This window comes from Lynx canadensis, chromosome X (assembly GCF_007474595.2).
Source record: "Lynx canadensis isolate LIC74 chromosome X, mLynCan4.pri.v2, whole genome shotgun sequence".
Lineage (NCBI taxonomy): Eukaryota > Metazoa > Chordata > Mammalia > Carnivora > Felidae > Lynx > Lynx canadensis.
Genome location: NC_044321.2, coordinates 6,649,346 through 6,661,621, shown reverse-complemented (window position 1 = coordinate 6,661,621; position 12,276 = coordinate 6,649,346). Strand labels below are relative to the sequence as shown.

Sequence of the window (12,276 nt, the reverse complement as noted above, 5' to 3'; positions counted from 1 at the left end):
GAAGCCCCTATCTGTGAAGTTGGCCTTAATTAGACTTATTGCAGTGGAAGGTTTCGTTGGAGGAAACGTGATATTTACCCAGAAGCCGCTGTACAAGCCATTACAGTTTCCTGGAGAATATGTGGGACTCAGGCCTAGGCCACCCTGAAAGTCTGAATGGGACTCAGACTTGCCATCATGTCTTTCCAAAGACATGGGAAGGGAGCCAGGAACTCTTCAACTAAAGGAAAAGGATGTGATTTTCTCCCATTGCCCACTACTTGAGAGCTCAGGGTGTCATGTAAGTAATGGTCAGCAGAAAAATATTAGAATGCTATTAGAATTTTACAAAATCTCAGGGGTGACTGCGTGGCTCAGTTGGTTAAGCATAGGTAAGGCTTTTGCTCAGGTCATGACCTTGTGGTTTGTGAGCTTGAGCCCCACGCCAGGCTCTGTGACGTCTCAGGGCCTGGAGCCTACTTCAGATTCTGTGTGTTTCTCTCTCTCTCTCTGTCCCTGCTCAGCTTGAACTCTGTTTCTCTCTCTCTGTCTGTCTCTCTCTGTCTCTCTCTGTCTCCCTGTCTCTCTGTCTCTCTGTCTCTCTCTCTCTCTCTCTGATAAACATTAAAAACTGTTTTTGTTTTTTTCCAAAATCTGCATCAAGAGGAAGAATCTGTTGCCCAGAAACCATAATACAAAGCCTAAAGGCAAAGTGCCTGTTTAACATTCTACCAGAGCACTCAGCCCGCTTGGGTCTACAGGCAGTGTTTTTGGAAAATATATTTAAACAGCTGATAGACTTATGTTACCACGGGGAAAAATTTTCAAACACTATGCTGTCAAAGACTTAAATATTCTTTGGAAAGAAGGACATTCCATGTTAGCCCTCTGATTTCTCTTCTGTGAATTTTGCGTGGGCCGTAGGACTGTTGCTTTAGACTAAAATGAGTACGTCACCTGAATTTTAACGTTTAACCTATTAAAACCTTATTTTTTAGTCATTTATTTAGTTGAATTGAGGTCATTTAAACATCTGAAGAGTGTGAATCCTATTAGCAACCAAGCAGCACAAGTAGAAGGTAGAAGTCTTTACTCGGTATCACCAAGGCTCTTGGTTCAATGTTTTGGTGGCACTTTGCATGTGAAAGATATCCAATGAATTTTTGGTGAAAGAATTCATCAGTGGGTGAAGGACTGTCTTAAGCATGATTCTGGAATGCAATCCAGTAGAAGGGATTAGAAGTTACCCTGGGAGGTGAAGCTGACTAGGCCACCTATAGAGTTTGGGAGTAGAAGTCCACAAAGGTCATACCTATTGGGGTAGTTCTGGAAGAATATATTTAAATTTGTATAAACAAGACCTATACTCCTAATACAACTTAAAAATAATTATATTAACTGTTGTATTGATATCACCAAAAGAGACGAGATATTTCACGCCCCCAAACCACACACACACAAATACAAGTGCTGGCTAGAAAAAGTAAATATGAACTGAACGTCTAAGAATGAGTGAGACTTAACATATGTCCCTATTCCAAGTCCTACTCCAAGATATCTACTAAGAGAAATAAAAGTACATGTGTTCATAAATCCAAATGCAAGTGTGTATAGTACCTTTCTCCATAATTGCCTCATTCTGGAAACAACTCAGTGGGGGAAAAAGACTATCTTAAACAATCCTCAAGAAACAAAGTAGATGGATGTCTGGTGGCTCAGTTAGTTAAGCGCCCAACTCTTGATCCTGGATCAAGATCCCAGCATCCTGGAATCAAGCTATGCATCAGAGCTCTGCACTGGGTGTGAAGCCTGCTTGAGATTCTGTCTCTCTTTGTCCCTCTCCTTCGTTCATGCTCTCTCTCACTAAAGTAAAAAGTAAGTAAACATGGGTTCTGTGTGACTCAGTAGTTTAAAAATCCAGCCATTGTTTTCAACTCATGGCCCACATCAGGTTCCACACTGACAGTGCAGAGCCTGCTTGGGATTATTTCTCTCCTCTTCTCTCTGCCCTCCACTGCTCGTGCTCTCTTAAAATAAATAAGACTTTCAAACAAAGTCTTGAGAGAGGAAACTGGAGAGAGGAAAAGACATACCATGTTCTTGAATAAGGAGACTCATATTATAAATATGTAAGTTATCCTTCAGTTGACTTACAAACGTAGCAGGATCTTAATTTAAAAAAATCATGTTTTTTTCCCAGTCTGGAGTAACACAAGTTGAGTATAAAATTCATATGTAAAGATAAGAGGGAAAGGGGTGCCTGGGTGGCTCAGTCAGTTAATAGACTGATTTTGGCTCGTATCATGATCTCACAGTTCCTGGGTTTGAGCCTTGCATCAGGCTCTGTGCTGACATTTTGGAACGTGGAGCCTGCTTTGGATTGTGAGTCTCCCTCTCTCTCTGCCACTCCCCCACTCACGATGTGTCTCTGTCTCTCAAAAATGTATAGACATTAAAAATTAAAGATACGTGGGAATAATTAAGAAATCCTAAGAATGGGGAGAGAATAAACATACTACTTGCAATAGCATTTTATTTAATTAGGGCTTTAAAATTTAAAAAAAGTACATTATTGACACGTCATACACTGATGCCCCAAAGGATTCCAATAGACTGTCCATACATGGACCCAATATCTATGGAATTTAGTTTATGAAAATAAGACAGTATCCAAATCAGTGTAGAAAAGATACTTGTTTTTGTCTGTTTGTTTGTTTGTATTTTGTCTTCTTTATTAGGTGATATGGCACCAAAGGAGAGTCATTTTAAAGAGGTAAAACTGGCCTAATATCTTGCACTACCCATCAGGATAAACTCCAAACGAATACAATAAAAATGAAATGTTAACATAAAAAATGAAGAAAAACTTAAAAAATGCCTTTAGAGCATGGGAATAGAGAAATATATATCATGACTCAAATACCACAAGCAATAAAAGATTGATAAATTTGACAATATAAACTGTACCAAAAGCATTCATATGACAAAATGCAACAAGCAAAGTTCCCAAGTAAAAGCCAAGTTAAGAATAATATTTGAGGGCGCCTGGGTGGCGCAGTCGGTTAAGCATCCGACTTCAGCCAGGTCACGATCTCGCGGTCCGTGAGTTCGAGCCCCGCGTCAGGCTCTGGGCTGATGGCTCGGAGCCTGCAGCCTGCTTCCGATTCTGTGTCTCCCTCTCTCTCTGCCCCTCCCCCGTTCATGCTCTGTCTCTCTCTGTCCCAAAAATAAATAAACGTTGAAAAAAAAAAAGAATAATATTTGTAAGTGAAGGCTCAAAAGGCAAGGGCAAATACACTTACTATATTAATTTCTCCTAAACATCAAGAATATCAACAACTCAGGACAAGAACGGGTTAGGAATATGAGCAGGTTAGTGGTAGGCATTTTGTGACATGGACTCCAATGATCCCCTCCTTTCCCATATTCATTTCCTCACCTTCTCCCCTGCAGTGTGAGCTGGAGCTAGCACTTGTTTCTAATGAATAGGAAATGACAACAGTGATAGCATGTGATTCTATGATTAGGTTATACAAACATAGCCACAAACAATCAAACAAAAAAACAAACAACAATCATGACTTCCATCCTACTGGCATTCTCTCTTCCTCTCTCAATTACCTGCTCTGACAAAGGCAGCTGCCATGTTTTGAGAAGCTCTACTGAGAGGGCCATCTGGGAAGGAACTGAAGACCGTAGCCCATAGCTAATGAGGAGCTGATGAGATGAAATGTACTTACATTACAACAATGTAAGTAAGCTATAAGGTGGATTTCCCACTGAGCCTTCAAATGAGTGCAAGGCCTGACTGGCACTTGGTGAGAGACCATGAAGGAGAGGATCTAGCTAAGCTGTTGTCAAACTACTGATCTACCGAAGTTGTAAGATCATAAGTAAAATAAATGAAATTAAAACGTGCTTTAAGCCACGAAGTTATAGGCTAATGTGTTACACAGATACAGATAAAAGACATATCACCAAAGAAATGAAAAAAACGCCTTGAAACATTTGGAAAAATATTCACCCTGACTAACAAGAAAAATATACATTGGAAATAATATAGAGATACCATTTCTCACCTATGGCACCAAAGATAAATTCAAAAGATTTGTGGTGTTTTTGTTGTTGTTGTGGTTGTTGTTGTTGTTGTTGACAAAGCTGTGAAGAATAAGGCATTCTCACAGATTTCTCATGGGAATGTGAATTGTATCACTCCTTGGAGAACTGCAATCATCCTAGGAACCTAACTTAAACACACGCTGGTAAAACTACAAAAGTACGTATGCACAAAGTTATAATACAGATATGCATATATGCAGAGTCACCTAGCTGACTGAATAAACTAGGGTAAAGCCACACAATGGAATACCATGCAGCCATAAAACAGTGAGAAAGATCTCTATATCCAAGACGAAGTGATCCTGCAGGAAGTTATTGATACACACACACACACACACACACACACACACATATACACATACACACACATATATATGATATATGTATATGAATATGGTTGCCTTTTGAAAAAAATAGAATAAATACAAACACACAATCCCTGTATTTGCAAAAGAAAATTTTGGATAATAAACAAAAAATGCTTAAGTTACCTAAGATGTCAGAGAATAGGATGTGAATAGGAACAGAAGTTTATTCAGACAGTCTTTTAAAGTAAATTTGACTTTGAAAATATGTAAATATTTCACAAATGCAAAAATAAAACTGTGTCAAAACAACAAACGTAAAAATGCAAAACAGGATGAAGGTACCGGTGTGGCTCAGTCAGTTAAGTGTCTGACTTTGGCTCAGATCATGATGTCACAGTTTCTGACTTTGAGCCCCACGTTGGGCTCTGTGCTGACAGCTCGGAGCCTGGAACCTGCTTTGGATTCTGTGTCTCCCTCTCTCTCTGCCCCTCCCCTGCCCACACTCTGTGTGTCTCTCAAGAAAAAAATAGAAAGATTAAAACAATTTGAAAAGAAATTTTAAAAAAAATTAAAAAGAAAATAAGATGAAATGAATAAATCTAATCACTTATCAACCATATATAACTATACAACCATCATTAATCATTAATGATATTAATGATTCATGATCAAAATATTGTATAATGTATTTTGATGATATGTATCTTTATCTTATACAAAAAATTTTAGAGACAAAGAGCTCTTTTTAATTTTTCTATGTTGATTTATTTTTGAGACAGAAACAGAGCATGAGTTGGGGTAGGGGCCGAGTGAGAGGGAGACACAGAATCTGAAGCAGGCTCTGAGCTGTCAGCATAGAACTCAACGAAGGGCTCAAACTCACAAACTGTGAGATCATGACCTGAGCTGAAGTCAGACACTCAACCAACTGAGCAACCCAGGCATCCCTGAGGCAAAGAGCTCTTAAAAAAAACCTTTTTTCTTTAAAAAAAAAAAAAAAAAGCTTTGTTCAGTAGTCTTGTGGCTAATAATGATTATTGGTAATATTGTCAAAATTTTATATATCACAGAATAAAGCAAATAAGTACGTTAATATCACTGGGTTTTTTATCTGGGAGAAATGCAATATAAAATTGTAGTTAGACAAAAATTCTATGAGATTGGGTAAATATATATTTCATCTATATGTGATGATTTTTTTTCATAAAAATTCATGTATCCTAGTTCTTCCCACTAAAATACCTTCATACAAAGACAAGCAAAGAATGAGCACTACCAGTGCCTAAACTGTGGTTTCTAAATACCATTCCCATGTCTAGGGATCAGGAATGGCATGCGGGTTCAAGATCTTGGGTCTCAGATGTATGTGATTCACTTGGGACATCTTGTTGAGGCACAAAAAGGCCTCAAAGACTAAATGGGACTGCATAATGGGGTTTCTTTTTGGGTGATAAAAGTGCTCTGTAATCAGGTAAGTGTAATAGCTGTACAGGTATATGGATATACCAAAAAGCACACACTTGTAGTTGTTAAAGAGTAAATTTTACGGTATGTGAAATAACAGAGAAATTGTTATTAAAATATTATTAAAATAAAGTATTTTGAATAACAGAAATAGAATGGAAACTACCATCACTACAACTGTGCAGGCCACAAGAATCATGATTCTTCATAGGAAGTCTCTCTTAATTGATAGGGATGGTCAGAGAATTAATCAGCTGGTAAACAGTTTCATTAAATACTGCAACTCTGCATTCCAGAGGAGGAATATGGATAATACCCATGTGTGCTGAGCATACTGACACAATTTGGGTTTTCAATGTGCAGAACCTTGCTGGTATATAATGGAAATTTCAGAGAATTGGAAAGTTACAAAAATTTTACTATGACATAGAATGTAGCATAGCTGAAGAACATGAAAAAAAATACTGAATACAAAAACATATTTTTCAAGCAAAACAAGTATGGTATAAATAGCCAAGAATCCAATGTTTTTGCAGAAGTATTCTAGCATCGTCCAAACAGGTATCAGCCATAAAAGAATGACAGGCTCTGGGAAAAGACTTAAGAGTTTTGTTTTGTTTTTGTTGTTGTTGTTGTTGTTGTTGTTGTTGTTTGCAAACATACTGAAAAACACGCTGAAAGAACTGAGATGAAAACAATATCCTGTCCATGAACTTCAGCAGTCTTCTTCAACATGATGGCAAGCTCTCAGAAGTGGCATAAAGCTGAAGAAACAAGCATTCCCATATATTACAGTCACACATATTATTAACAGGTTAATGTCTCAAAATTCTCGAGACTGCAAAGATAGCTGCATGATTATACTGTGTTGAGAATTTCTTTTGCTCCTGAGATAGTGTTTCTGCAGAATTCTTCCTCTTGAAATAGTAACATGTTTTCTAGTCATGTCTCTTGAAAAGAAAAGGAAAACTATTTCAGTAATGATTTGACTTTATTAAAAATGCTTTTCTTCTGGCATCTATCTGACTGGCTCAGTGTAGAGCATGCAAGTCTTGAGGGCAGGGTCATGAGTCTGAACACCACATTCGGTGCAGAGATTACTTTTTAAAAAAAAACCCTTTTCCCCTTAAATGTCACTGAAAACTGGTTAATAAAGTGATTTTAAGCAGGGTGTACGTGTACTTATTAATACTGCAGGTAGGTTTTTAGCTGGTAAAATTAATTTGTTTAAAAAAATAGTTTCATGAGAAAGGGGGGTTTCTAGTATGTCCATAGAGCAATCTATGGTTGACAACTGTCACGTATTTTGCAAATAGAATCCTTGGGGCACCTGGGTGTCTCAGTCAGTGAAGTGACAGACTCGATCTCAGCTCAGGTCTTGTGCCCAGGCCTTGATCTCAGGGTCATTGAGTTCAAGCCCCCATTGGGCTCCACACTGGTCATGGAGCTTGGTTAAAAATAAAGGAAAAAAAGAAAAAAAAGAAAGGGAAGTGAAGGGGAAAGAAAAGGGAAGGGAAGGGGAAAGAAAAGGGAAGAGAAGGGGAAAGAAAATGGAAGGGAAGGGAAAGGAAGGGGAAAGAAAAGGGAAGGGAAGGGGAAAGAAAAGGGAAGGGAAGGGAAGGGAAGGGAAGGGAAGGGGAAAGAAAAGGAAAGGAAAGAAAAGAAAAGAAAGAAAGAAAATAAGATCCATGAAGATTTCAAAAGAGAACTTTGAACCAGGGCAAAATTTTGTGTGTATAGTAGTATTTGTCTTACAGAGAATGTCCACAAAGTTAAGAACCATGGGCATTAAATGTAATTGGATACAAAGTAAATAATATAAATATAAAATATATTTTATTTTAACTTCTTTTTTTTTAAATTTTTTAAAAATGTTTTTTATTTATTTTTGAGACAGAGAGAGACAGAGCATGAACAGGGTAGGGGCAGAGAGAGAGGGAGACACAGAATCGGAAGCAGGCTCCAGGCTCTGAGCCTTCAGCCCAGAGCCCGACGCGGGGCTCGAACTCACGGACCGGTGAGATCGTAACCTGAGCCGAAGTCGGACGCTTAACTGACTGAGCGACCCAGGCGCTCCTATTTTAACTTCTAACATTTGATGAATATAGTTGTTAACTGTATTACTGATATGTGCTTCTCTTTACTATTTTTTGTTGTTGTTGTTCAGGAAACTAAGGTTTATATAATGAATTTTATTAAGAAAGTAGAGTTGTTTGATGGAATCAGTAGGTTACGATTGTCTTGAATAAAAGTTTTTTGAAACAAAATCTTAAATTAGGGGCACCTGGGTGGCTCAGTCAGTTGAGCATACAACTTCACCTCAGGCCATGATCTCTCAGTTTGTGAGTTTGAGCCCCACATCTGGCTCTGTGCTGACAGCTAAGAGCCTGGAGTCTGCTTCAGATTCTGTCTCCCTCTCTCTCTGCCCCTCCCCTGCTCATCCCCTGTCTCTCTCTCAAAAATAAATTAAAAAAAAATTTAAAAATCTTCAAATAATATTGATGGATACATGTGAAAGGACATATGTCCCTGTGACTCTACTGCCAACAATGCAATAGTTTGATCACAAAAGGAATACTCAATGCAACTGAGTGAAACTTTGAATATATAGATACCACCAGTTACATTAAAGACATTTATGAGACAATAAAGGGAATCTGAACATTGACAGAATACTTCATTACAATAGGAATTACTAACATTTATTGGTATTTATTTATTGGTATTTAGAGATGTGTATTGAAGTATTTAAGAATAAAAATAATACACTGCCAGGGATTAATTACAAAGTAATCCAAGGAGGGATTGGTAAGCGTCAGGGAGGATACAGATGAAATACTATTGGAAACATAGTGACAATCTTGAAGTGGAAGTAATCACCTGTCCATTTTTGAATGCACTGAAAAATTTATATAATAAAAACATGGAAACAATCTCACAAGTTCATATTCAAGATTTGAGTTGATACTCAAAAACAAAAAATGCTACATGCCCAACACAGGACCCAATATGGGGTTTGAACTCATGACCCTGAGATTAAGCGCTGAGATCAAGAGCCAGAGGCTTAACTGACTAAGCCACATAGGCACCCCAATAGCTGTTAAAGCTTTTTAAGGCATATGATTGTGCAAGGAAACGTCCACTTTTTAGAGAGTAATATTGAAGCATACAGGAATGAAGAGACATATCTGGGGTTTGCTTTGGCATACGATGGAAAAAAACAGATTAAAGGGGAGAAGAAAGGAGATATAAAGCTAATGTGACAAAATCCTGATAATTGTTGAGTCTGATAATGGGTGTGGTGGATTCCTTATATTATTCTCTCTGCTTCTGCACATTCGGGAAAATTTACATGATAGTACAATGTTATCATCATCATGACATAGGAAATAGACATGGTTGTTTTTAGCAGAAGTTTAAGAGGGAAATGTGAGAATCACAGAAAATCTTATATCCATACACTAGGTTCATAGTATTGATTATTTATTCAACAAATAAAATTCAGATCAAATAAGACCAACTGGCAGGCGGGGGAGATTTTTTTAATAGGTTTTTTTTCAATATGAAATTTATTGTCAAATTGGTTTCCAGGGAAGATTTTTTAAATGAAATTTCTGTAATTCAAACAATGAACCCGTGAATCAATGAACCAAAGGCACAGAGGATTATTGAGGGAAACAGGTGGCTACTTTCTGCCCAAAACTCTGGCATGGTCTTGAATCCTTGGAGCTATTTGTAGAGCATCTTGCTAATACTTCCCATAAACTCTTGATAATCTTGCATTTGCAAAGCACTTGCAACTAGGAATTTTACATTTCTGCAATTTCAGGATGCGCTTGGTTAACCTGGGGGAATTTGTAAGACAGGAAAAGCAACCCATTCAACAACATCATGAAGGCAGCCAGGCATGCCACCAGAATGGCACTGCCAGTCTCCTGAGTATTGGGTTTGAAGGGTATAGAGAGAGACGGTGGGAAGGCAATACCTTCTTCATTCATCACGGAGCGGTAATTCCAGATCACAGCAATTGAAATACAGATACCAGAAGCTATGTTCAGAATTCCTGATGCAACAAATAACTGACGGTGGCATTCTCCTTAAGAATTACCATGAACACATTCCTAAGTGAAAAGATGATGGAGGTTCTCCCCAAAAGACCTAGGAGGCTGGTGACCATCAGGAGAATTTGAGAAACACGAGTTTTTCTCAAAACAAAAGAAACAAAAGGGAGGTAAGTATCATGGTAGGTGTAATGGTGATACCCTATGGTTCTGTTGTAGCTGTTGACATGGTGGTAAATACAGTCTTTCCACATTCCCACACAGACCATGCCAGAGGGAAAGAGAGAGGTGTTGTCCATGTACCACACTCACCACTCCACAAGGCCCATGTAATTGGCAGTAAGGATCCATCCTATGGCGGCTATAGCAAAACCTGCTACTTGGCGGTTGGCCCTATTGATGAGCAAGACCATGGAGGCTGCCTACTGGGGTGAGGGGGACTGCAAACAAATACAGAGTGTCATGAGGGTGGGCTCCTAGGCTTGGAAGAGTGCCTTCCCCACCCCCACTGTGTGGTAAGCTGTGCTGTAGTTTGAGACCAGTGCCATTTGACATTCATGCCCTGCTGGTAGGAACACAGACTGAGGGGCGCCTGGGTGGCTCAGTCGTTTGAGCGTCCGACTTCGGCTCAGGTCACGATCTCACGGTTCGTGAGTTCGAGCCCCCCGTCGGGCTCTGGGCTGATGGCTCAGAGCCTGGAGCCTGCTTCTGACTCTGTGTCTCCCTCTCTCTCTGCCCCTCCCCCATTCATGCTCTGTCTCCCTCTGTCTCAAAAATAAATAAACATTAAAAAAAATTTAAAAAAAAAAGGAAAAAAAAGAAAGGAACACAGACTGAACGAACTTTGGGAAGGGCCATTTGGATTAAAATGGACAGACTATCACACGGGCAGTTCCATTTCTGGGCGTTTGCCCAAAGAAATAATTAAGATTGGTCACCAATATTTAGTCGTACACTATTAATCACTCTCTGTAATATTGAAAAATGGGAAACAAGTTCAAGTCTAACAATGGGGCTTGGCTAAATACTTCATGCTGCATCCATGAAATGGAGCTATGCACCAACATGAAACATATTAACAGGGATCAAACAAGGTGTACCCTTTTGTGTTGTCTCTGTTCGTCTTGTATAGTATTTCCAGGTTGCATCTGTGTGGTAGCATGTGTGAGGAGTTTCTTTGTTTTGATTACTGAGTCCTATTGAATTGGACGTATGTTTGTTCTCCCATCAGTTTTTGGACATTTGGGTTCTCTCCAAGTTTGGGCCATTATGGGGCTGCTATAAACATTTCTTCCTAACACTTTGTATGGGCCTACATTCCCATTTCTCTTGTGTAGGTCCCTTGGAGTGGGACTAGTGGGACATATGATAGGTGGATGTTGAACTTTTCAGAAAGTGCTTGACCATTTCCCCTAGTGGCTACACCATTCTGCCTTCCCACCAGCAATTCACGAAGGCTCCAGTTTCTCGACCTCTTTTCCAACATTTCACAGGTTTAGTCTTCTAGTTATATTGATTCCTGTTTCCAGTAAAACATGATGTAAGGAAGATGTTGACCATGGATCGAGCCCAAACGGGAACTTATGAAAGAGTACATAGAATGTCACCATGCATATAAACACAACTGGAAGTTGTGGGCGTGGAATGGGATAGAGCGTGCTATGGGCCTAGTAGACTTTCATGTCTCCTGGGAAAGTCCTAGAGCTGTTACCAGGGGTGGCTGGCATGCCAGAGAGATGTCAATAGGGAAGGTGGGGCCATAGGGATGGCAGGAATGGATGTGGGGACAGTAGGCGTGTGCCCGGAGACCTACAATCGAGTGCCGGCCGGTGGGGAGAAACGTCCTACTGGTGGGGAGAAAACGCCAAATATGTACCTGGCACAGAATATTAAACATATATTGTTAGCTACGGATGTGCACACGTACGTGCGTATGTGGGTTTTTTGTGGTTGTTGTGTATTTTCCATCTTACCCAAAGCTTATATGGATAATCTACACAAAATTGAATTTGAAGACCACGGTCTTACATGGAGACAGACAGACTTAGGTTTTCCCCCCACGTCTGGGGACAGGAGCCCCCTAGACCAAACACTCACAGTGTTCCATTACCACCAGTGGTCGCCATCCTTGTCACTGGGTCTCTCAAGATATGCTGACATTTTCACTGATTATTAAAATATTAAATCGGGGGCACCTGGGTGGCTTGGTCAGTTCAGCATCTGACTCTAGATTTGGGCTCAGGTTATGGTCCCACGGTTCCCGAATTCGAGCCCCACGTCGGGCTCTGCTCTGCGCAGACAGTGCGGAGCCTGCCTGGGATTCTGTCCCTCTCCCTCTCTCTCTG

At 39.6% G+C, this 12,276-nt stretch overlaps 1 protein-coding gene across 1 annotated transcript; it reads right to left on the bottom strand.

Annotated features, from left to right (window-relative positions):
* Positions 1-9,569: 9,569 nt before the first annotated feature.
* Positions 9,570-10,553, bottom strand: CLDN34 (claudin 34). The gene is given in 2 exon segments (XM_030305512.1): positions 9,570-9,946; positions 9,949-10,553. Coding segments are annotated over 2 exon segments (663 nt in total). The 5' UTR covers positions 10,345-10,553; the 3' UTR covers positions 9,570-9,679.
* Between the last annotated feature and the right edge of the window lie 1,723 nt (positions 10,554-12,276).